The 24,153-nt window shown below is 33.3% G+C and overlaps 1 protein-coding gene and 1 long non-coding RNA gene across 4 annotated transcripts; one reads left to right on the top strand and one right to left on the bottom strand.

Annotated features, from left to right (window-relative positions):
* Nucleotides 1–567: 567 nt before the first annotated feature.
* Nucleotides 568–23,334, top strand: LOC144834603 (long-chain fatty acid transport protein 2-like). Of its 2 annotated transcripts, XM_078689473.1 has the most exons (10): nt 568–712; nt 4,970–5,473; nt 13,114–13,350; nt 13,804–13,962; nt 14,386–14,510; nt 16,386–16,580; nt 17,008–17,098; nt 18,368–18,566; nt 20,689–20,786; nt 21,970–23,334. In XM_078689473.1, the coding sequence occupies exons 2-10, from the start codon at nt 4,996–4,998 to the stop codon at nt 22,275–22,277; spliced, it is 1,890 nt and encodes a 629-aa protein (XP_078545599.1). In that variant the 5' UTR covers nt 568–712; nt 4,970–4,995; the 3' UTR covers nt 22,278–23,334. The 2 variants fall into 2 exon arrangements, with proteins under 2 accessions (XP_078545599.1, XP_078545600.1); XM_078689474.1 differs by lacking the exon at nt 568–712 and having other exon boundaries at nt 4,959–5,473.
* LOC144834627 (uncharacterized) lies at nt 13,639–23,810 on the bottom strand. 2 transcript variants are annotated; one of them, XR_013610988.1, is made up of 3 exons: nt 23,668–23,810; nt 14,355–14,495; nt 13,639–14,153 (listed from the first exon to the last, which is right to left on the bottom strand). It is a non-coding gene; the product is annotated as an uncharacterized LOC144834627 (long non-coding RNA). The 2 variants fall into 2 exon arrangements; XR_013610989.1 differs by having other exon boundaries at nt 23,677–23,810.
* Nucleotides 23,811–24,153: the final 343 nt, after the last annotated feature.

Raw genomic sequence — 24,153 nt, 5'->3', positions numbered from 1 at the left:
AACATACCATGCACTTCTCTCTCCTAAACACCCATTTTATGGTTGGATTTTAAATTTTTTGTTTTTGTTTCACTAAGTAACCGAAATATTCGGTTGGTAAAAATGGATGGGGGTGTAATGTACGTCACACATACAAGGGCGTTACACACCATTTAATGACGGGAGAATTTTATACCGACCACCCTATTATTTTTTAACATGTTTCTGGTCGCAATGCTGTACTTTCAAAGTTAAAAGTGATGGGATGAGAAAGGATAAGTCAACGTTACTTAAATCACTCTTTCAGATTGATTGATAGAGACATCCATAATAAACTATTTCCATTTTCGTCGGGAACTATTCTGTAAAAGAACCGGGGAGGCTTGTTTGTATATACTTAATGTATTTTTTGGAACCATCCCAGAAGGGGAAAAAGTTAACATTGTCCATCTGTTTCTGCTGTATGGCAAGTGTCAGAGATGGGCGGGCATATCAATCATTACAGTGACATGCCCTTGACCTTGGAAGCAATTTCGATTACACAACGAGAAATCTATTGCCACTATAAAACGAGACAGTAGTTGACAACGGGAACCATTCAGCCCTCTATAACTGTCCGGTTGTTGTCAGCTGATATTGCCAAGTGTACCAGTAACAGGCCCGCTTTCATTTAAAACGTGATAGCCTAACTCATACCTCTGGATTTTTTAAATACCATAAACACACTTTATTGGTAAGTAATTGCAATTTTATTTTTTTAATATTAAAGTCAAGTAATAAAATACAATAATATTTTATGATGCAGTTAGTACTTTGAATATTATATCAATATAATAATGTCGATTTTATTTTATTACTGACGTTTTCAAATAGTTTGAATACAATTACATTTACATACAAAGTAAAGTTACGTATAAACCTAAATTACAACAAACAAATATTAGAAATACGATATATTAATATTACCAAACCAACGAATGTCTTTAGAACTGAACAAATAACGAACCATTAGAGTCAGATAATAATTATATACGGTGTAACAAATTGTAAGTCTTCTTGATGAAAATAAGCTTTCTATTATGTATGTACAAAAGTCTTTATTAATTGGGAGAGGGGTGGATAGTTAGTATGCGGGTAAAACGTTGAACAGTGCTATGGTGAGTGCTCAATCATTATGGTGAATGCTCTATCATCTTTGTTGGTGGGTGCTCTATCATCTCATGGTATAGTGCTCTATCATCTATGGTATGGTGATCTATCATCTATGGTATGGTGATCTATCATCTCATGGTATAGTGCTCTATCATCTATGGTATGGTGCTCTACCATCTATGGTATGGTGCTCTACCATCTATGGTATGGTGCTCTATCATCTATGATATGGTGGTCTATCATCTATGGTGGGTACTCTATCATTATGGTGAGTGCTCTATCATATTTATTGTGTGCTCTATCATTATGGTGATTGCTCTATCATCTTTGGTAGGTGCACCTCTATCATCTATTATGGTGGGTGCACCTCTATCATCTATTATGGTGGGTGCACCTCTATCATCTATGGTGGGTGCGCAATAGGTGAAAGTTACTGGATGCTTTACATAATTTGAATTGTTACTTATTTTACCCACCTCCCACATCAGTAATACTTCTCGTATATTTACAGTAGGGGCCTATAATAAATTATGCGAAATTTAATTAACACCGTAACATAATGCTGTTACATGAAGTTAGTAGTAAAGAAAAGTAAGATGACGATACTGGTATGGATAAATGACATCCCATTGATGATGATGAAAATGGCAATGATAATGACGATTATGCTGGTTATGACAATGATGATGACAATATTGATAAATATGGTGAAAATAATTATTATAAGGATGATTTTGATGAAGATAATGATAATAACGATATGTATGATGATGATGATGCCAGTTACGGCTTTCCTTAACTGCCCTATTAGGCTTTCTAAGATGGTAAGAACCACGATTTCATAATTAATTTCAATTGAATTTAAGGCCAACAGAACTCACACAACGTGTATCCAGGATTTTCAAAGTGCTACAGGATACTTAGAACTCCCACGAGGCTATCCAGGTTTTTCAACGTCTCTATTCCTCTCAAATTATACTACATCCATCATTAAACGTATTTCCTCATCTACCTGTTGAACTAAAAACATAATAATCATATTTCATTGCAACATTTCGACATTTTAACGCTTGTGTATTCGGAATACGATACGATCGAATGTATAATGTTCGGTACTACGCACTATCGTAATTATAACAAGAACATGCTTACTATTATCAAAATTAAAAATGTTAATAATTGATAACTACAGTACAACCTCTGCTTTGGGACACCTCCATTCGAGGGGGCACCCATTAAGGAACACCTTTAGGACGTGTGAATGGAATTCTCTAGTAGGGGAAGGTAGGGTCTTACTTTAATTATAATGAAATAAAGAAAACGTTAAGGAGGTAACGGATATACACATAATGTTTTTGTTCTAAGTTTGTTCACCTTCTTCGTTACATTATCCAGCATTATAACTAGGGGACCTCACATTGATTACAACAAAGCATATACATTCTACAACAGTGAATGACAAACTGAATGAACAAAAGCAAATAGAACTGCGATTCCCTCCTGCAGTCGTAGACTTTATTACAACCTATAGGCCTATATTTATATAACTAGATTACATTTTATTATAAGAAATTAGAAAAATTAGGTTATCGAACGGTGAGAAATTAATTCAAAGTAATTCTGTACATATATCTTATGCTGGTTTCCGATTTAACGAGTAGTTTGGGTCAAAATATGCAACGAATTCAAGGTAACTTTAGCGACGAAAACAAAAACGTATAGGTATGAAATAAATGAAATTAGGTCTGTGAGAATGTGAAGGATTATTAACCTTTTTTTATGAAAATATTTTATAAGCTAAGTCAAATAGAATCGTCCAAAAATAAATAATACAAAATATGATTAATAACCAATTAGATATACAAATCAATAAAAAAAAAAGTATCACGGAAGTGGTCTGTATATAAAGAACGAACAAACACATGATGATAAACAATTAGAAATAATACACTTTTAATAATATTACACATTTTGTCAGGGTATTTATATTTTGACCGGTTTCAATTAATATTGTTTAGAGTACAACAAAATCTTAGTCAACCTATTAAGTGTTCGTTATTCGTTGTTAAAAATACACATTTAAATATTGTCACGAAGTTTGGCCAATGTACATTTTCTGCAACATTCTTTTTATATTAAATAACCCTCAAATATCCACCCCAACATCCTGTATAGTTGGAACTAGAGGGAGAATACGGTGGACGGGAAAGTGATCTGAAAGTTAGCCAAAGGACAATGCAACACATAACAACCTTTACTTCACATTAACAAGCCAAGAATTCTGGCAATGAATTGAGTCCAAGTTTTTTCAGCAATTTATTTTATTTCCTGAAATATATTCATATGAGTTATTGATTTGTCATAAATGTCACTTCTACAAAATAATGTCTGTTTGACAGAATGATAAAAAGCTGAAAATGTATTTTCGACATTGACTTGACTAACATGGCCTAAAATATATTTGAGTGTATACTTTGTTCTGTACTGTACGGTTACATACGTGTAAATCGTGTACATTGTCTCAATTGATTAAAAAATATTTATATTTTGGTGTTTTTAAGGACTTCTGTATACGAAGAAATATAGGCATAAGAGTTTGTGAATTGTTATGGTTTTATACTTTAATGTCTACATGTATATTCATTTTTTCAATTTTTAAAAACCCCCTTTTTAAAAAAATTTTCAAATAGGCCTAAGTGAAAAAACATAAAAGACAAAAGGTAACAAGTTATTTCTGGCGGCTAAGTTTTCGGTAACGGTAACGTTTTTACAATTTGTTCCTATAGTGACAGTTTTGCTTGTTTAAATGAATTTAAACTTTATAAAATTCTTAATTTATATTAAATATTACTATTATTAAATAAGTAGGCCTCTATCTGCCCTGCATACTAAATTACGTTTCCTTACTGAATGTTCATCAACTCAATATATTGTCTTAACCTTGTACTTAAAATAATCATAATGTTATCGCGGATGAACTTGAACGTAATTTGAAAAGTAAATTAAACATCTAAAAATAATTTGGTCGATCAACATGTTTCTTCCATCGTGGCACACGGTTTCATTTGACTCTCGGTGCGCTGGGTTCGCGAGGTGCGCAACTCGACTCGCATACAACCCGCTCCAATAGGGTTTGTGGTTCGAGGTTGAAGGCTCCGAACCATCTCCACCTCCAGCTCAGTGTTTTATTACTCACGGTGCGCACTAGCCTTTTCTCCTACAGCTGTAAGCTAATAGAAATCTTCACCCCGGGCCTAACCGCGCCGGTATCCCATGTTTCTTGGTTGGTAAATAATTCTCTTTTGCTCTTAACTTCAACCCTAGAGATCAGCAGAAAAAGTACACCAAACTTTCCCAGCATCCGTCGCCGGTTATGTTAGCTTGCCAAAAATGAAAAGAGACGAATTTCATGTCGTTTGATACGAGATTTCATAACGAATTATTTTCAGCTGCCTGTAACTATATATGACTATACAAAATTATTAAAAGGGCAACTTAAATTTAATTTATTCTATAAGACAGTTTCCTGACGAAGAGTTTCTGTAATTCGACTGACAAGTTAATGATGTACTGGAAATAACAAACATAGGACTATTAAGTCGAATTGACATTTTATCTGAGGCTGATGCAGCCCCCTCGATAACCTCTAGTCTAAAAAGAAAATCACAGGCGTGTCAAGTCATCGAATTTCCAGTGTTCCATTCCATACCACCCCCTTCTCCCTCCCATTTCAAAATGCAATAAGCTAAACAAAAATAATTGGAGTAAATACCAAAGTTATTTACGATAAGTAAAACTCAGTTTATTATCTAACTGAAACATTTTTTCTTCATTGCAGAAATTGTTTCGTGATATCAAACGACTATGATAGAGGTGATAATAGAGTTAGCGATTGTATTTGCTATCATGTCGGTGGTAGCACTACAGTTAGCCTACCCTAGACTCTGGACTGACATAACGTTCATCGCCGATAAAGTGAAGACAACACGTCGACTTAAGCAGTTTGCAGCACAGAAGATTCCACGAACGATAGTTGATGTTTTTGAAGAAAACGCGCGAAATACTCCCGATAAAGTTTTTCTCGTGTACCAAAATCAAAACTATACGTACGCAAATGTCAACAAAGCAGCGAACAGAGTTGCTAGGGTGGCACAACAGATGGGCTTCAGAGTGGGGGATGTCGTAGCACTGTTATTTATGAATGAACCTGCATTTATTTGGAACCTACTGGGTTTTGCCAAACTTGGTGTCAGGTGTGCTCTTTTGAACTATAACTTAAAAGCCAAATCGTTACTGCATTGTTTTCGAGTAGGGCAAGCGAAAGCACTGATAGTTGGTAAAGGTAAGACATTATCATTTTTCTACCTTAGAACATTCCCATTTACGTACATGTAAACTACTTCTGTTACGTAAACGCCGTCACCGTATACCGTTTGAGTGTGTATGAGTAGGATTAGTGAGATTCACTGTGACCGAAATATAGGCATATTGTTGTTTTCTCCACTCGGACTTCATCTCAGATCTGATGCTGTTACAGAAGCTAATGCAGTATAATATATTACAGTACATATACATTACTTTACTACGCTCTCATAAGTAACTCTGTGCGAACGCAGGAAATGAATACAAAGGCAGTTGGCGTAAGAAAGATAAGGCCTTCATCGACCGAGAAGATTCGTTTATGCTATAATAACACTGTACGTTTTAATAGCCTTCAACCATTATTGAACTGTCAAAATATAGAAAGAATTAACTTGCATTTATCACATTTTTTGAGGTTCATTCGTTTGTACTTCTCCGTATGGTTCGATCACCTACACACATCCGCTAACTAAAACAAAATTGAAGGCAGTCCAAAGCGAAATTGAGACCAAACATCAGTCAATCAATGCCACTTAATAATAATTAACATTAATTTATTATATATCATATTTGAACGCTCTTTACGAGCTATTTCCTATATTGAAATTGTTACAAGGCTCTGTACGGCACGTAGTTCGGTGGTTCAAGTTGAACTTCTGGGGGTTGAACGAGGATGTGGGAAGCTTGATTGGCCTGGTTCGTAACAAGGATGTGGGGAAGTCCAGCTTGTGGCTGGGGTGGAACGTGGATGTGGGAAAGGGTGGTACGTGAATGAGGCCTAGTTTAGGCCTGGAAACAATTAATATGCGGACACCCGGAATTAGAAATCACGAATAATATAAATCTGAGTTTGTCAAAACATGCCATATTAATATTAACGCATCACACATTGACATGATTTAACAACGGATATGCTTCGGTTTTTGCATCTTCCAATCTGAATGCTATGATTTAAGGTGGGAAACTAGGGCCAGGTCCAGATATACATCTCATAATATAGGTCTATCTATTTTCAATTAAATATCTTAAAATCATGCATCATCCTTTCATATATCCTTGGCAGGACTATACACCTACGGTACAAAAAAACATAATATTTTGATGGTTATAATACAAAAAGGAATAATAAAACTACAGTATAAATATTGTTGTCATTAATTAAAATTAATTAAATTAATGTCTCTCATTGATGTGCTATGTCAACATAATGTCAATGACGGCGAAATGTCCCCAATAATGGGGATAGCTATGCAAACAAGTAACAAGTAATAAGCTAATACTAAAACTTGACGAAAGTGATTATTTGAGATGTAATATTAAGAATATCATACCACCCATAAGTGCGCTTATCTAAAATCTGAAATTGAAGAGTCTTAGCAGCTATTTCGCCTTATATCATCATTATAATGTCATATCCCGTGTATTTTAAGAATCTACTTATGCAGTTACCAAGCTTAGCTATTGCCTAGTGGAATCAAGAGAAATGGAAGTATGGTATTGAATACGGATTAAATTTAATGATTATATAGGCCTGTGTTGTATAACTAATTATTATTATCGCGTTTAAATTTGAATTATTTCCGGGTTTTATCTGGAAAATGAGAGTTTACAAAAGTGTGTTGTGGTATTTGTTATAAAAGTAGCCTTGCATAATTCTAGATCGTTAAGTAAGTAGTGTTTTTAAATCAATTGCTGAATTATTGTGGCAGTTTTAAACTAGTAATGTTTTGTTATGAGGGCTATGACAGTTATTATGAGATGATATGTTATAGAAGATGATGATTGTATTATGATGACGTTGTGTTTACAGCACTATTGGTATAAATGGTGATTGATGACAATGGCGACAGTGATAAAGAATGATAATTACGACGACGGTGATGATTCTGATTGATTGATTTTATTTGATATTCATACATAAAAGTTAAAATATACAATGTATAAAAAGAATACCTGGATAACCCATTAAGTCGACAAAAAAGTAAACTTATTTCCAATGGGGTCCAATCCGTAATGACTGAAAAGTGAGTGGTTGGGCCTAGTACAATTATCGTTAAGTATGACTCAGTAAAAATGAAAAAACAAGAAAATACATACAAGACAAGAAAACATCAAAAAAACAATATTAAAAATAGCTTAATTAAACTGAAATACCAAGCTGTTCATTATTAAAAAATTCTTTAAGTTTTATTTTGAAGGTTGCATTATTTTGTATTGATTTGAGTGAATTGGGGAGCCTGTTCCAGTCACGGATACCTAAGAAATAAAAAGTCGTATCATTAACGCCAGTAGCCTTAGGAGTGACAAAATTAAATGTTGTACCCCTGGTGAAATGGTTGTGATGATCAGAAATTAACAAAAAGTTATCCTTAAGGAAAGAAGGCGTATTAAAGTTATAACGAATTTTGTGAACATAATTTAATCTTAAAAACTTATTTCTGAGGCTGACATTAAGAAACCCAAGATCGGAAAGCTCTTTGGCACCTATGTGAGACCTCGGACCAACATTTAAAATGAAACGTGCCATCTTGTTTTGGGCAGTTTGTAATTTATGTTTAAGATTCTTATTGACACCGCCGTACCATGCCGAGGCAGAATAGTCAAATGTACATTGTATTAAAGCAGTGCTTAATAGTTTACGACATTTTTTATTCAAGCACGAACTTTGCCTATGTAAAAACTTCAACCTTGACTTAACTTTACTGATAACACTAGTTGCAATGATATCACATGATACATATTGGTCTAAATCAATACCCAAATATTTAACTTGCTTAGTACTTTTGATTCTACGGCCCATTAATTCTACAGAAAACTCTTTTACTTTGTTAAGCTTCGCTCTGCTACCAAAGATAATACTTTCGGTTTTGCCAACATGTAAAGATAATTTGTTTTCAGTTAACCAGTCCTGGCACTTAGCTAGGACAGTACTTAATTTATGAGCGATTTTGGTGGCATCGTGATGAGAATACAGAATCGTAGAATCATCAGCATAAAGCAATAATTGAACATCAGAATCAATACAAGAAGCAATATCATTTAAATAACATAGAAAAAGAATAGGGCCCAAGATGCTACCTTGCGGTACACCATGAGTAACTATAAGAGGTTCAGAGCAGGTACCATTCACACTGACAACTTGTGTGCGGTTAGCGAGATAAGATTGAAACCAGTCAGTACACTTAAAACCCATGCATTTTAGCTTGTTAATTAAAATCACATGATCGACGGTATCGAAAGCTTTTTGTAAGTCAATTAGAACCATTCCAGTAAGAAGGCCTTTGGACTTATTGTTTTTTAAACCGTCGATGAGATTTATGAGGTTGCTTTCAGTTGAATGGGCCTGCCGAAAACCGGATTGATAGGCATAAAGTATATTATTTTTGGAAAGATACCTTTCAACTTGTATAGCTACAGATTTTTCAAGAATCTTAGATACCGTAGGCAGAATACTAATCGGCCGATAATTCTCAACATTTGTTCTAGTATTTTTCTTAAATAGAGGGGTAACTTTAGCAGTTTTAAGATCATGAGGAAAACAATTAGTTTTAAACGAAAGGTTAATGATATGAGCTATCGGTTCAGCCAAGATTATCGCACCGTCACGTAAGAATCTTGAGGGAATATTATCTAGACCGACGCTTTTGTTTACATTTAGGCTTTCGAGTTGAGTTTTAACAAATTCTATGGTAACAGGCTCTAGCTTAAACATTTTTCCTTTTAATTTCACGTAGTATTTAAGAAGATCGTTAGTGGACATGGTGAAAAAACCTATGCATTTTGGGAGTTTTTTGACGAGTGTTGACGCAACATTCGTGAAAAACTCATTAAAACGAGAGGCAACGCCTTTTGGACAGAAAGTTTGTTTACCATTGTCATCGAGAACGATTTTAGTGTTTGTTTTACATTTCTTCTCGTATCCGAGCTGTTTGAGGGTTTTCCATAATTTTTTAGGGTTGTCTTTATTTTCATCAATCTTATTGAGAAAATAATTAGATTTAGCTTTTTTGATCAGCCGCTGAGCTTTGTTCCTAGAGGCACAATAATATTTGTATATATCTAGATTAGATTTATCTTTCTTGAATTGTTTTAAAAGTGTGTCTCTTACTTTGATTTCATCGGCAATTTCGGAGGTAAACCAGGGTGCTATGTTTTGTTTAAGTCTAACTTTTTTTATTGGCGCTATTGAGTCGATCACCTTAATGATGATATCTTTAAGAGTTAACCACGCGATATTTACATCGACATTATTAGTGACAACAGACCAATCGATATCGTTAAGTGTTTCAAGATAGTTATTTACATTATAGTTTTTTAAAGATCGTAATTTTGCGGAGTTGTGTTCATTTTTATGAACATGAGACTTAGGTATTTTTCTAGTGCAATAAATAAGAAAATGGTCACTAAGGCCAATGTTAATTACTCCAGATTGCTTCACATTATTTTGTACATTAGTAACAATGTGGTCCAAACATGAGCTTTTTTCTTTTCCTATTCTAGTTATATCCTTAATAACATTACTAAAACCATTTCTTATAAGGCAATCATTATATCTTTGCGATACTGGATTAATATTTAAAGTACATATGTTAAAGTCACCAAGAATATAAATTTCACTACTCTCTTTGATTTTTGATACAGTTTCTTCAAAGTTGTTCTGAAATAAAGTTACATTCTGTTTTGGTGGGCGGTAGCATGTACCAATCACAATTTCCTTTGAACGAGGCAGATATATATTTATCCAAATTGCTTCAAAATCGTCGATATCCAGATCATTTCTACGTGTGAAGGCGCGTTCATTTTTTACGTAGATACAAACTCCACCACCAGACCGGTTTCTGTCCTTCCTGAGCGCTGTATATCCATCAATTTTGATCTCGTTATCGGTGATGGATTCGTCCAGCCACGACTCGCTGATGGATATAACAGTAGCTTTGGTCTTCGATGCGATGTGCCTTAGTTCAGACATTTTATTAACTAATGACCGCGCATTAAGGTGAATAAAATGTAGGCCTTTGTTAAACACGTTGAATTCCTCGCTTAAATGCTCGTAAATGTCTTCTGTACATGTATGTCCATCTTGTTGGGTTTCATTCACATTATTTGTGTCGGCAATAAATTCGTCATGAATATTAATGTCACTGATGCATTCATCATTCGGAAGCTGATTGAAGAGGCATTCTTGACATAACCAATTATCTTTCGAGTTCCGTTGCTTATCATATACAATTTTATTTATTCTTCCGCACTTGATATGGTAGTTACATTTACATTCAGTGCATTTCATTGCCCTGTGCGTTTTCGCAATCGGTTTTTTACAAATTGAACATGGGTTTCTGATTGGTCCTGGGTTCGGAGAAACGTCTCCAGCGATAATAATAAGTACCATCAGGAAACTTGGGTTTTTTAAGTTTAAGCGGCAAACTGGATACGGTTTAGAAGATCCGTACAATGTCCATAAGGGAGACATTATATTCAGGTTATCCGTATGTATCTTCGGTTGAATTGCCCAGCTATCATATATGCTGGAGTTATATATATATCTGATAATGATAAAGATGATGATGTTGATGATAACGACGATGACGTCATGATGATGATGACGATGATGATGATTATGATAACGACGCTGAAAATGACGGTTATTCTAAAATCTAATATGAATAGTGGAGATACTGATAATGATCATGATACTGATTATAATGATTTCGATAAATGATTATGACGTATAACGCGGGTGACAATAGTGACCATAACAAACGTTGTCTTAGCAAACATTCTTTCAGCGAAGGAAGGCTAATCATATTGAAAAGTAAACCGAGTCACGAGTGGGTTATAGTTCATGTTCATGATCAAGGTCAATATCTGACCGTCCTTGAAACATGGTCACTGGACCTTCACGAAAGCCAATTAATCAAAATTTATTTGACCAACGGGGGTGATGACAATGTACCGATGTAAACACGGATGCTTCTGTGGTCGTAATAGAAATACTCCTTTAGATACCATCTAGGTGTCATCTAAAGTTCATCCATTGCTTGTTCAGTGCAAATTGAACGTTCTAGCTGTAAAACTCGATAAAACATCTATTATATTGATCTATTGAGGATCTAGGCCTATTTGATATTGATCTAATATAGGCCTAGATCATTATTGTTAATTGATCTATTGATACGTTAGTGAGATCGATCACCTAGCTTGGATTCTAGCCTAGATGAGTAATTGATTATATGATCTATTCCGAATTCGGATAAATTATAATAAATTATTGATAATTGATATCTAGCCTATATACATTACTGTATTAATATTGATATAGATCTATATTTATTGACAATTGATCTATTGGTTTCTAGCTTAGATAAGATATTGATTATGATCTAATTCGGATATCCAGCCGGATGAATTATTGATAATTGATCAATATTGATATCTAGCCTAGTTACTATTAATTATGATCTATTCGGATATCCAGCCCGATAACTTATTGATAATTGATCAATTGATATCTAGCCTATATTAAGTTACTGTATTATATTAGGCCTAGATTTCTCTATTGATATCTACTATCTAGTTAAGTTAAAGGTTATAATATAACGCATTGTTGTTCATGACTTTTATTATTTCGAACAATTAACGTTTATCATTCTTTCTGCATTCAAGCAGCCTAGCCTAGAATTATGATGAGTGTGCATACCATAGGAAGTTATGTTTTGAATATCATTTCCAACAAGAAAAGTCATTAAATTAATTGTAGGTTTCGAAGAATGCGCATATTTCCGTTTGTATTGTAATACTGAACTTTTATAACGTGGCATTTGATCTCTTTCTAAGAAATTTAGTTAAGTTAAAAGTTTAATGGAGACATAAGTGAAATGCGCCGTTTTCTACAGCATTATTGTATGACACTAAAGCAGAAACCTTAGGCCTACATATTAATTGCTACTAAGTATAAGGTTAACTAAGCACATTAATCGACTGGACAATTGGTATATCAAGAAAAGGGAAATTGTAATTAAATTAGAATACTATTTTAAACTATTACCTTTTTTCCAATTTATCGTCAAATGTTTTTAAAGTTAAAGTTATAAAATATTCTGAAAAAATCCAAAAATTCATTCTTATTAATCTCTCACGAGTATAGACGAAAGAGTTATCCGTTATTATTATTATTATTATTACAAATATACCTAATAGTGCTAGTTTGAAATGTCAAAAAAAAAGATATTTGTAGTGTATGCACCACACACCTTATGCGTGAACATTGCAAAAACTAGAGCCAGGAGGAGCAGTAGCCTTCAACAATGAAGTTTGCTCCTAAATAGGAGACGATTCATTTTGAAACTATTAGTATTTTACGAAGCTTAAAAAAAGTTACAATCTTAGAAACTTGTTTAAATCTCAGTGTTTTATCCACATCGTGCCGCCAAGGACCTGTCGGTTTTGCAAAGGCAAAATATTAGTGGCATGAGCTTAAGTGAGCATAATCTATACTCTGAAAGGATGAAATCAAGATCACCTTACATAAGATTATATCGTATCCACTTGCGGTATTCACGATTTGTTTCACTAAATTAAATTGTCAATAGCGTACTTATAAGAGCAATTTTGTCCTCTTAGGCGATCAACTTCAGGAGTTAACCAAGCAGATTCTACCGGATCTGATACAGAGTGGAACTTCCATTTGGTTACAAGAATCCGACAACAACAACACTTGGCCTCCTCCGACAACCAAGCATATCATGCAGGCGAATCCGCTTGTGGGGGACATTAGTGACTTGGACCTGCCACGTGACGTGCGGAAGGGTCTCAATTTTAGAGACCCTGTCGTGTACATCTATACTTCTGGGACTACAGGTGAATATTTAAATGTTTGGTCCTAAATTAAATCACGTGATTTAAAACACTTTTTCCGCCTATAAGATTGTACTGCACTACTGCAATTATTTCCTTAAACAAAATTTAAATACTCAAAAATTGTTTTGAAAAGAAATAAAAAAGATATTAATTCAATAACCGTTTAAAAGTAGGAACACATTACCATTCCGGGCATCAATACTTCGTCCATTTTAAAAAGTTGACAACAATGTGTTTGAACTGCCAAAAGTCGTCAACTTTCTTTAAAACTTAAGTTGAATACAAAAGTCAACGAATTATGTACATTTTATTATATTAACTTTGATTTCACACTTTTCGGCTCAATTGGATATGCCTTCGAGGCATCCTGTCAAAAAGAAGCATTCAAAATGACATAAGTTATGCTATAATCACACAATTATTATATTCTTTTCTATTACTCTTGGGATATAGGATTACCAAAAGCCAGCAAGTTGTCACATTACAAACTCCTAGCGGGTGGCAGTCTTCTAAACTTTTTCAACTTTACTGCCGATGACGTCATGTACATAACACTTCCTCTTTATCATATATCTGCTCTGTTTTTCGGTCTTAGTAACGCAATCAACAAAGGTAAGTATTGGAGTTTTGTTTCTATGGTATTGTTATGGCAGTAACTAATACGCGTGACGTAGTCTTGTAAAACGTCCTATGATTGGTCCAAAGTTACAAAGCTTGCATTCCGCTAGTTATACGTAGGACTACTGTATATACAGCGTGTTCAACAAAGCGCCACTGTCTTTGTAGTTGGTGTATCTTTATCACTGTGAATAAAATATTTTTTAGTAAACGAAGAAAAATATCAAACGTTGATGGCGCAAATGAATTTTCGCAAAAACAATTAGCATTCATTTTCCTAGAATTGTTTCATTCGTAAATTTGTTATTGTCATAAAATTCGTCAATCATTAATTTTATAGAACTAACTTTATTTGTCAATAAATAATAATAATGACTGTATTTTACCTAATAAAATGACAATGTAATATATTTTTAGGCGCAACGATTGTTCTGAGGTCCAAGTTTTCAGCGTCCACATTCTGGGATGATTGCCGGAAACACAACGTAACGGTCGTGCTTTACGTCGGCGAACTTTTCCGGTATCTCCTAGCAAGACCAAAGGTAAACATAATTATGGTTGGCTGGTTAGGGTGCTCGTCTGTCAATCCGATTTTCCTGGGTTAAAATCCAGTAACTTCGCCAGTTTTGTTTTTCTTACAATACAGTACCGTATAACTCTCTCTTTAGCTCTGTCTACACTATCAAACTAGTTTGACAAAAAAGTGTGATGTGCCTAAATATGGTAGTGATATGCCCAAATATGGTAGTGATATGACATCATCATGTCCATATATGGACACATCACATTTTTTTGTCACATAAAATTTAGAAGTGTAGACAGAGCTTCAGATTGTAAGCGTAGGCCCTGTGTGTTTCGTTCTGTGAAATAATTATCAATGGTTTGCATTATGATGACGAATAATTTGCCTACCAACATAATAGTATTAAGCCTATTCATAAATATCAGTAGTTAGCTTATAATGTTTTTCACCCAATTTATTTTTAAAGCAACAAATAACATTTAGGCCTAACTGGACATTTCACATTTAATACCCTATAAAACGATCTTGTTTACATCGAATAATTACCATCGTAAAAAATCGCAAACCCCTAGTGTACGGCCCCCCAGAGGGTTTTTTTGTTGGCACGTTTCTGACTTGCCCAATTTGATTCAATTAAAATAGACAATATACAAAAATATTTTATCAAATTTTGTTGGCATTCTTCCACCACAACGACCTATTTATTTACATTTTACATTTCCCTGATATATTATTTAATTTAGTCCTTTCCTATGCATTAATTAGCTTTACATGATACAAGTACATTTGTTTTATTGCTGAGGAGCAGACCTTATAATACTGTGTTTGGAAACAAATACACACACATGGTAATTTAAATATAGGCCTACAAATTATAATATAAATTGTAGGCCTTATCAAATGATTTTGAACGAAACTATATAGTTATAAATTTAAAAATATCAATCAATGGATGGATCTACCCCTTTAAATTAAACAATTTATATTGCTGGCACATGGGGTAAAATGGGCGTGGTATATTGATAACCTGGGACTGAATTTCTAATTTCTCATAGGCCTATAATCCAAAAATATTTCATAAGTTATATACCAGACTCATGCCTATAATAACATTATTTAAAAACATGATTTAGTACTCATAGGCTCCAACGAATTAAGAAATGTTTTTTTTTTCATAACAATACATTGTATATTGTTGTGGTTTGGTATACTCAACTTGCGGGTTTGTGATACTACTATTCCCAATTGAATCGTTTATGTATTTTTTTTGTAATGTTTGACCTAAATGAAATAATTGATTGATTATCCGATTTGCTTTTAATAGCGCCCTTGCTACAAAGAAGAACGAATTTGATTGAATGTCTAAATATAGAAAGATGTGATGGCATTGTCAATTTAATGTGTAGGCCTAAGCAAAGTCCAAATATAGAATGAGGCGTTAAGGAATTATCGAAGAAATGTAGGTCTACTCAAAGTTTATAATACAATCGTGTAGGAGGTGGTGATGGGTGACAACTAAAATTAGCTAGGCAAGCCCTTGCGGTTTTCAGTTACTACTGTTCTATTAATACATCTCTCCGTTTGTTTTGTTTGTGGGGGCTTTTTTTGGCAACTCAATAAGAATGTTTTATAGGTGTTGAAGATTGTAAAGATATTTTGAACTTTAATCAAGTTTAGGATGGGATCATGAAATAATGATAAAACTATTTAAAAAAAAGTCAAATAAGACTGAGATTGCATGGCATAAAGTGTACGCGCGCGTCAATGTTTTATCAACCTTTGAACGCACGTGTCATCATTTCTTTGGGCACAACGATTTTTAGACTAGTGCGTTATATATTATAGTACCTAAAAAAACATAATTTGTAATGTTTATTCTTTTTCGCTTTTTCAGGAAACTACAGATTGCATTAACAAAGTGCGCTTAGCTGTCGGAAATGGATTGGGGGCAGACATTTGGCAAGAAGTGAAAGAACGTTATGCAATTGATCAAATCGTAGAGACGTATGGTGCTACGGAAAGCAACTTTGGCATCATGAATATTGTAAACAAACAAGGATCCGTTGGCTGCTGGCCACCGTTATTGAGGGTAAGGTTAAACACTTAAACCCCCCCCCCCACCCATGGCAACTTCCCCGACCCCCTAAAATCCCAATTTCAGGAGAGGTAGCAACTTCCCCCACCCCCTAAAATCTCAATTTCACCCAACCCCTAAAATCCCAATTTCACCCTCACTCTCCACCCAATATACAGTATCCTTTATGCAAATAGGTTATGTAACAAATATATGTTTAATCATAGGTCCGTGGTTTAAGTACGATGATGCCACATATTCATGCATATTAATATACCTTTAAAAGTTTCAGATTGATTTGGATGTTCGTGTTTATATTTGCTATTATATCGGTATTATTCATAATGCATTTTAATAAAATTAAATTAGGCACAGAGTTATAATTTAAAAGTTTAAGCAGTAAAAGTATAATATTTATAAAACTATGTGTTTCTTTTTTTAGACATTTTGTCCAATTGAACTGATAAGATACGATTATGAAACAGCACAACCAGTCAGAGACGAAAAGGGTCGTTGTATCCGGGTCGCTCCTGGTACGTATCCTTAGACTTATTTTTGTATAAACATTTTATATACACAAAAAAGCAATTGAGACAAAATGATGTTACTAAAACTTGGTTCCCACTAGAGATGCAACGCAATGACGTAAAGGCAACGCAAGCGTGTTGACCAATGACAATGACAGTTCGAACAATCCATCGCTTGTGATTGGTCAAATCACTTACGTTTATGCTTTGCGTTGCGTCCCGGGAACCAAGCTTTGCAGATGGTTTGTACACGTATGCGATAGTATATAACTTCATATAAATAACATCTGCTAGTCTGAACATACATACATCTGTATAGACTTTGCTTTTTTTCACTCTCCTCTCACAGTATCTTTTAGTAAAAGTCAACTAATTATCGGCCATACAAAGTAAAATTTGTTTCTAATTTTACATATTGTCTATTGGGATTCATTTGTTTTAAATACAAGATGTGAGTAATCGTTAGAAGTCTAACTTTGTCATGGTCCCCAGAGTTGGCCCCATCCATTCTCCCACAACCATACGTTATTATAAACAGCAATTCGACTCGTTTGTTGACTCAATTACAACAAGAACTAACAATAATGTTCTGGATTATATAAAACGAATCTAATAATATGAAACTGAATAACAATACGACAGTATTGTGCAGTTATCATGAAAAACAAAAATTTGTTGTATACAGGATTTAATTAATGACATCTCAATTATATAGCCTGCTCTATTTACGGACCAGCGGTCGCATTCAACATTTGCAAAAAAAAGCCCCAAAAAACCCTTAAAGATGTTTTGTCTCCAAAAACATGAAAAATGAAGATTAATTAAATCAGACTTTGAATAGGTTATTTTGTAGTTTTAATAAAGTTAATCCCTTCCGTAAAAATTGACAAAATAAATTGTCAAATTCAATCAAAAATCCATTGGCTGGCAGCCAATTTGAATATTTTTCTGTTTGCTTTAAATTACAGTTTTTTCAGGTAAATAAATTTTGTTTCGATCCAATTTTGTGGATAAAATTATATATATAAAAAAGTGGATAACTATTAGGCCTATATGACATCAAAATGACATATTCAACAAAAATGTTTAAATTTCTTTTTTATGGACAATACATCTTTAAGGGAAATATCTCAATTAAGGTTCATCTACTTGAACACAGTTACTAAGTTTATTTTCAACTTAAGTAGTTTTAATTAGCGACCAACCCGCTACACAATCCCGGATTTCTTACATAATACTCAATTATACAACAGTTTTTTTTTAAAATTATTGTAGATGAAGTCGGTCTGCTTGTGTGTCCCGTCAACAAAATGTTTCCGGTTGAAGGCTATGTTGGAAATAAAGAATTAACAGAAAATAAATTGATAAGGAACGTTCTTCGAGAAAATGATATTTACTATAATACCGGGGACCTTTTCATAAGAGACAGAGATCACTTTCTATACTTTAAAGACAGACTGGGAGACACATTCAGGTAAGATATATACTATATATGGAACGCCAAATGGGAGTTTCTTGGCGTCCCATAGTAAAATATATCACGTCTCAATCATTATTTCTTAAATTAAACAAAATTTCAATACATTTTTGTTTTTAATTAATTTAATGAAGAAAGAACAATAATTAAAACTGTTGCGTCAAAAGTCGAGCGGTTTTTTTTTGTAAAAAATATTTCTTTTTTATGTATGTGTGTGACTCTGGTTAATAAATAAATGCAATCAATCAATCAGTCCAAAACACCGAAACACACACAAAATCAAATCAGCCAACACAATAGGCAACTAAATAATCAATCAATAATAAAAATAAATAGCCAACAAACCAGTAACAATTTGTTTAAATTTTTAGTAAAATATAATAATTACATTAGGCCTAAGGTAAATTTTATTGAGTAATTTGTTTTAGAGATTTTTACGAGTAATCTTCTACATAAACTCGCCCACGAATAAAAAGTAGAACGGGAATAATAACCTTTGTTAGTCTAAATATTACTGAATAACCTAATAATTTTATTTTACCCTTCCACGAACAGTTTCTTGGAATGAAGCCACAACAATTAAATTAATAATAATGTTAGCTTGCAGTAGGTCTGTCGCAAGTCGATTTTGTCAAATGTTATCAAGTTGAAGTATCAAGGGGCTTAAGCGATTTTTTTTGTATTATCGTTTCCCATTGGTATCAATATACACTTTTGAAAAGACATCGGAAATTAGATGGTTCCAATTAGTTGTGGTGAATTTAAAGAAGTTCATTTGGAGTGGACTGTAACCAGTATGACCTTGGTTTAAAAAAAAAACAGCTGATTTGTATTCATTTCATTGTATAAGAGAAGTACGGTAGAACCCTTATTAATAAGAAGGCCCCTTCCGGACTCAACAAAGTGACCCTGTAATAGAGGTGTTCTTAAATCGGAGTTGGCTGTATAGTGTTAAAATATCCCCTTGTTCGTTAAGGGGAGAGCCTCTCCTTCTACAGTAGGTGTCCTCTGAAAGGGGGATTGATCTTTTATAATTCTTCTTGTTCGTTTTACGGAAAAGAGTCCCCTTAATAGAGCAAACATCTTATTTACTTGCCATTCTGGACAAAATTTCAATGGACATTTAATCGATTATAGATTATCAAATCAGAAAGTCAATAAATATTGATTGAATAAATCATTTTGACGACTTAATACGGAATTATTAATGATTAAAAATCCTCTTTGAAATTATAATTAAATTAAACTACTTTTACTAGGCTCAACAGGTAATCGCAAATCTCAAAGTGATGAAGTATTCTAATATTCAGTAATTTAAAAGATCTAAATCGTAGATTACGATAATCCTAATCAAATTATTAATTAGATTAAAATGCTTTTAATTACGGAATGCATTGGCCTTAAAACAGCACAGTAAATACAACATATAACAATTACATGACGTATATAATATTTAGGAATAATTTCCCTGAAAATGGAATAATAAGTAGGTAATAAAAAGGATAAACTGAAGGCTTAACCTTGAGCTCTTAAGGGATTATTCTACTGATAAAATCACAATATTTACTCTATAAACTAGTTTTATTTTCAATATTTTAGAGTAATATTCAACTAAGTTTATAGAAGTTCGATGCCGTAATATTGATATTGAGAGCATACATTGCTGCAACGATGTATTTCAAACAATCGATAATCATAAGCAATTGATAATAGTAAGCAATAGATAATCATAAACAACCAATATGATAAACTATCAATAATCATAAACAATCGATAATAACAATCGATAATCAGAAACAATCGATAATCGTAAACAATCAATATAATAAACAATCAATAACCATAAACATAAACAACGATTATCTTAAACAATCGATAATCAGTTTAAAAAATCGATAATATTAAGCACTCAAATATCATAAACAACCGTTAACCAAATGTAATCGATAATCATCATCATTTGATAATCATAAACAATCGATACAAATATATATAGATAATCTATGATAATGATAACCAATCGATAATCTTAAACAATTGTGAAAATGCTCTACATTTCACACGTCATCATCCATCAATTGGTATGCATGTTTAATTTGGAATTTTATTTAATTTACAGATGGAAAGGAGAGAATGTTGCGACAACAGAAGTGTCGCAAATAATCAACGAATATGATGGTATCTTAGAAACAAATGTTTACGGCGTACATGTTACAGGTACGTAATTATGTACTTCTTCACCCGATATACTCGGGATATACTCGGGCTATACTCGGGTAATTTCACTCTTCCCTGATATACTTCTACACATTTCAATAAACGCACGATAAACGATCTTTACCAAACAAGATTTTTGTTGATTTTTTGCCAGGTTCGATTCCCAGAGTAGATATATAATGATTACGCAACACGTGGTTCTCTCTATAGAGATCTAAATATAGACATAATAAATGTATTTTAAACATTATCTAGCTGGCCTATCGGGACATAACATGATAATGACCTTATTTAGGCCTAATGTATTTTTATTTTTAATTCCCATTCATACCCTATTTTACCCCTATCACATGTGTGAGTTAGTCATGTATACAATCATTTCTGATAGCGTTACGCCAATTGAATATATAACTAATAGGCTTAACCACCAAAATAATGTATAGGCCTAAAAGCAATGGGTAAAATCTAGCTGGAATAATTTAATGAATTTGGCATATGACGCATGATGTTTTGTCAATATTGGTTGTCTAACTAAACGTAAATATTATATTAAGACATTCTAAACATTTATTTCTCATGGGACTTCTCAACTTCCCCCTAAGTATTTATCTTATTTTGTATAAAATGTATTAAATTGTGTGCAGGTTGACTTATATAAGAGGCTATTTATGTAAATATTTATTTTCTAACGCCCACTGATTTCATGTGTTTTCGATGGTCCCAAATGGCTCCTCAAATACACCCGATAGCCAACCATTTTCCTAGCCCACCATACACGCACCACAATTTATTTATACTGCACAAATATTTATTCTGTAACAAGCTCTCACGACATATATTCATATTTGCTGAACTATAAATGACCCTGAGGCGCGTTTTATATCTATCTAAAATTGTTTCAATTCATCAGCACCACCTTAAGTGGCTGATCCAAGAAATTTAAATTAGGGGTCCGTGGGCGAGGTCCTTCACGAGGTAAATTGTGAACGAAATTAAGTGGTGAACTTAACATAATGTCCTATATTTTTTCTCGGTAATCTACAAAATATCCACATTCCCCCCACCCCCACTCCACCTAATCCTAGTTTATTATTACCGTACGGTACCCATTACTTGATTGCACACTTTGTGTAAGTTTAAATCATTACTTAATGTATTTATGAATAATAATAATTCATTTTAGGTTGTTGCGGTAAAGCTGGAATGGCAGCCATCATCATGAAGCCCCAGTGTGCCATCGATCCCGAAAAATTATTTCATCATGTGACAAAATCACTTCCCAACTACGCGTGTCCACGCTTCATTCGTTTGATGACGTCAATGGAGCATACGTGCACTTTCAAACAAAAGAAAACGCAGTTGGTCCAAGAAGGATTCGACCCAGAACTTATCTCAGACCCTCTTTATTTTATGGACGATTTGCAACAAAGGTACATACGCCTGGACCCATCTCTCTACTTAAAAATTACAAATGGTGGTCTTAGACTCTGAGAAATTATGTTGTTTTTAATTAATATTTACAATATACTTGTAACGAACTTGTACATTATGTATATATGACACATCACTTAAGGTATTTTTATATTTTCGTTATCAGAACGATCATAGTAAATATTGAATCCGTCCAACGTTTTAGTTTTCTTATAACCGAGTTATGACGTCAACAAGACCTATTCAGGTACACTATGTTTTGTTGATAGTATTGTAGTATACAAATACAGTATATTTAAATAGATAAAAAATGTACACAGCTAAATATATTATTCTCCATAGTATAAAGTTACCGGTGCTCTTGGGGTTTAAATGATTCGACAGTTTTTTTTTTCAACTGAAATATAAATAGTAATTTGTAACGTTAAAGAGTGTTTGTAAAAACCGTTTCGATCATCGCTGCAAAAATGTATAGACATTTCATGTATCACTAAGGGCTCGTTCAGACTGTTTTACCCGGTTTAGGTTGGTGTCCAAAATATTGCTAACTTTAGTGGGTAGGTCATCATCTTAAGTTCCCACTAGCACGCAACACAAGGACGTAAGCGCAACGTAAGCGAGTTGACCAATCGTAAGCGATGGATTATTCAAAATGTCGCTAGTCATTGGTCAACTCTCTTGCCTTTCGTTCTAGTGGGAACTAAGCATTACCCGGGTAAATAACTGAGACTGATATGTAGTGTATTACCAATTTGTTTAATCATTTGCTGCAAAATAACCATAATGCTGAAATTTAAATTTACATTTACTTACTTTATTTGTTTTGCACCAATGCTGCAAAATATCAGAAATTGTATTGAATATAAATTTGTATCCTTATTTTGAATTTGTGAAATTAAACTATAGGTCTAATTTGGCTTCAAAGTTTTCTATTGCGTTTGAAATTTCATTGTTTTGGGACAACGCATATATAATAATATTACTTAGTATAAACATATTTAGTTAGAAAATAACTACGAATTGTAACGATTTATTTAATATATATGACTTTTTTTGTTTACTTTGGAGACAAACATACAAAATAATGTGCAGTATAGCCAAACCAAACGTATGTCGTGCCTGTGTTTTATTAAAATTAATATTTATCATCAATCGTCTGTTTTTACTATTTTATTTAGCATGCGCATGTTCCTTAGCAGTTTCTATGTTCACTTTTTCTATACAGTTTTTAAAGATAATGTATCGCCGAAGAGTTAAAGAATAAGACGTACTTAACACATTAGGCAATCAATATTGTATAAAGACACATCCTCCAGTAATCACATAACAATATTAAAAAAGTGAACATTCCAGGAATATGTTGAAAAATAACACATCTAAAATATTCTCTTCAATCAATTACTATCTGATTGTCTATAACGATCTTAATGTAAAAACAAAATGTACATACAGTACTTACACTACCAGTCTTCAACTTGAACTAACCATTTCTGTACAGACTCTCAGACGTTTACTTATTTGTTTCCATAGCCTGTATGTTAATTTCCTACCATTATATGCTAATCACATACCAATGACCCTACAATTGATGGCACTTTTTGTTGGAAGTTATGTGGTGCAATATGATGCAGTATAACTTGTTTGTGTGCATAGGTTCGATTCCAACATTTTCAATATCACCATCATCATCATCATCTTCCTATACTGTACAGTATAGTCGCACATGGATTGGTCACATTTATGCAGCTGGGCTTCCTAATTTTTCCTTTAAAAAACGTGTTGCATACGTTTCATATCATTTTTTATTTATTTATTTTTTTAAAAGATACATTATACATTTATTCACAATTCATATTTACAATATTTTACTATTATTTGGTATACTATTAAAATAGTATACCAAAAGAAGCGAGATTTAAATGCATTTAATGTACGG

The sequence above is a fragment of the Antedon bifida genome, chromosome 2, assembly GCF_963402885.1.
Source record: "Antedon bifida chromosome 2, ecAntBifi1.1, whole genome shotgun sequence".
Lineage (NCBI taxonomy): Eukaryota > Metazoa > Echinodermata > Crinoidea > Comatulida > Antedonidae > Antedon > Antedon bifida.
This window is presented reverse-complemented; position numbering and strand designations above follow the sequence as displayed.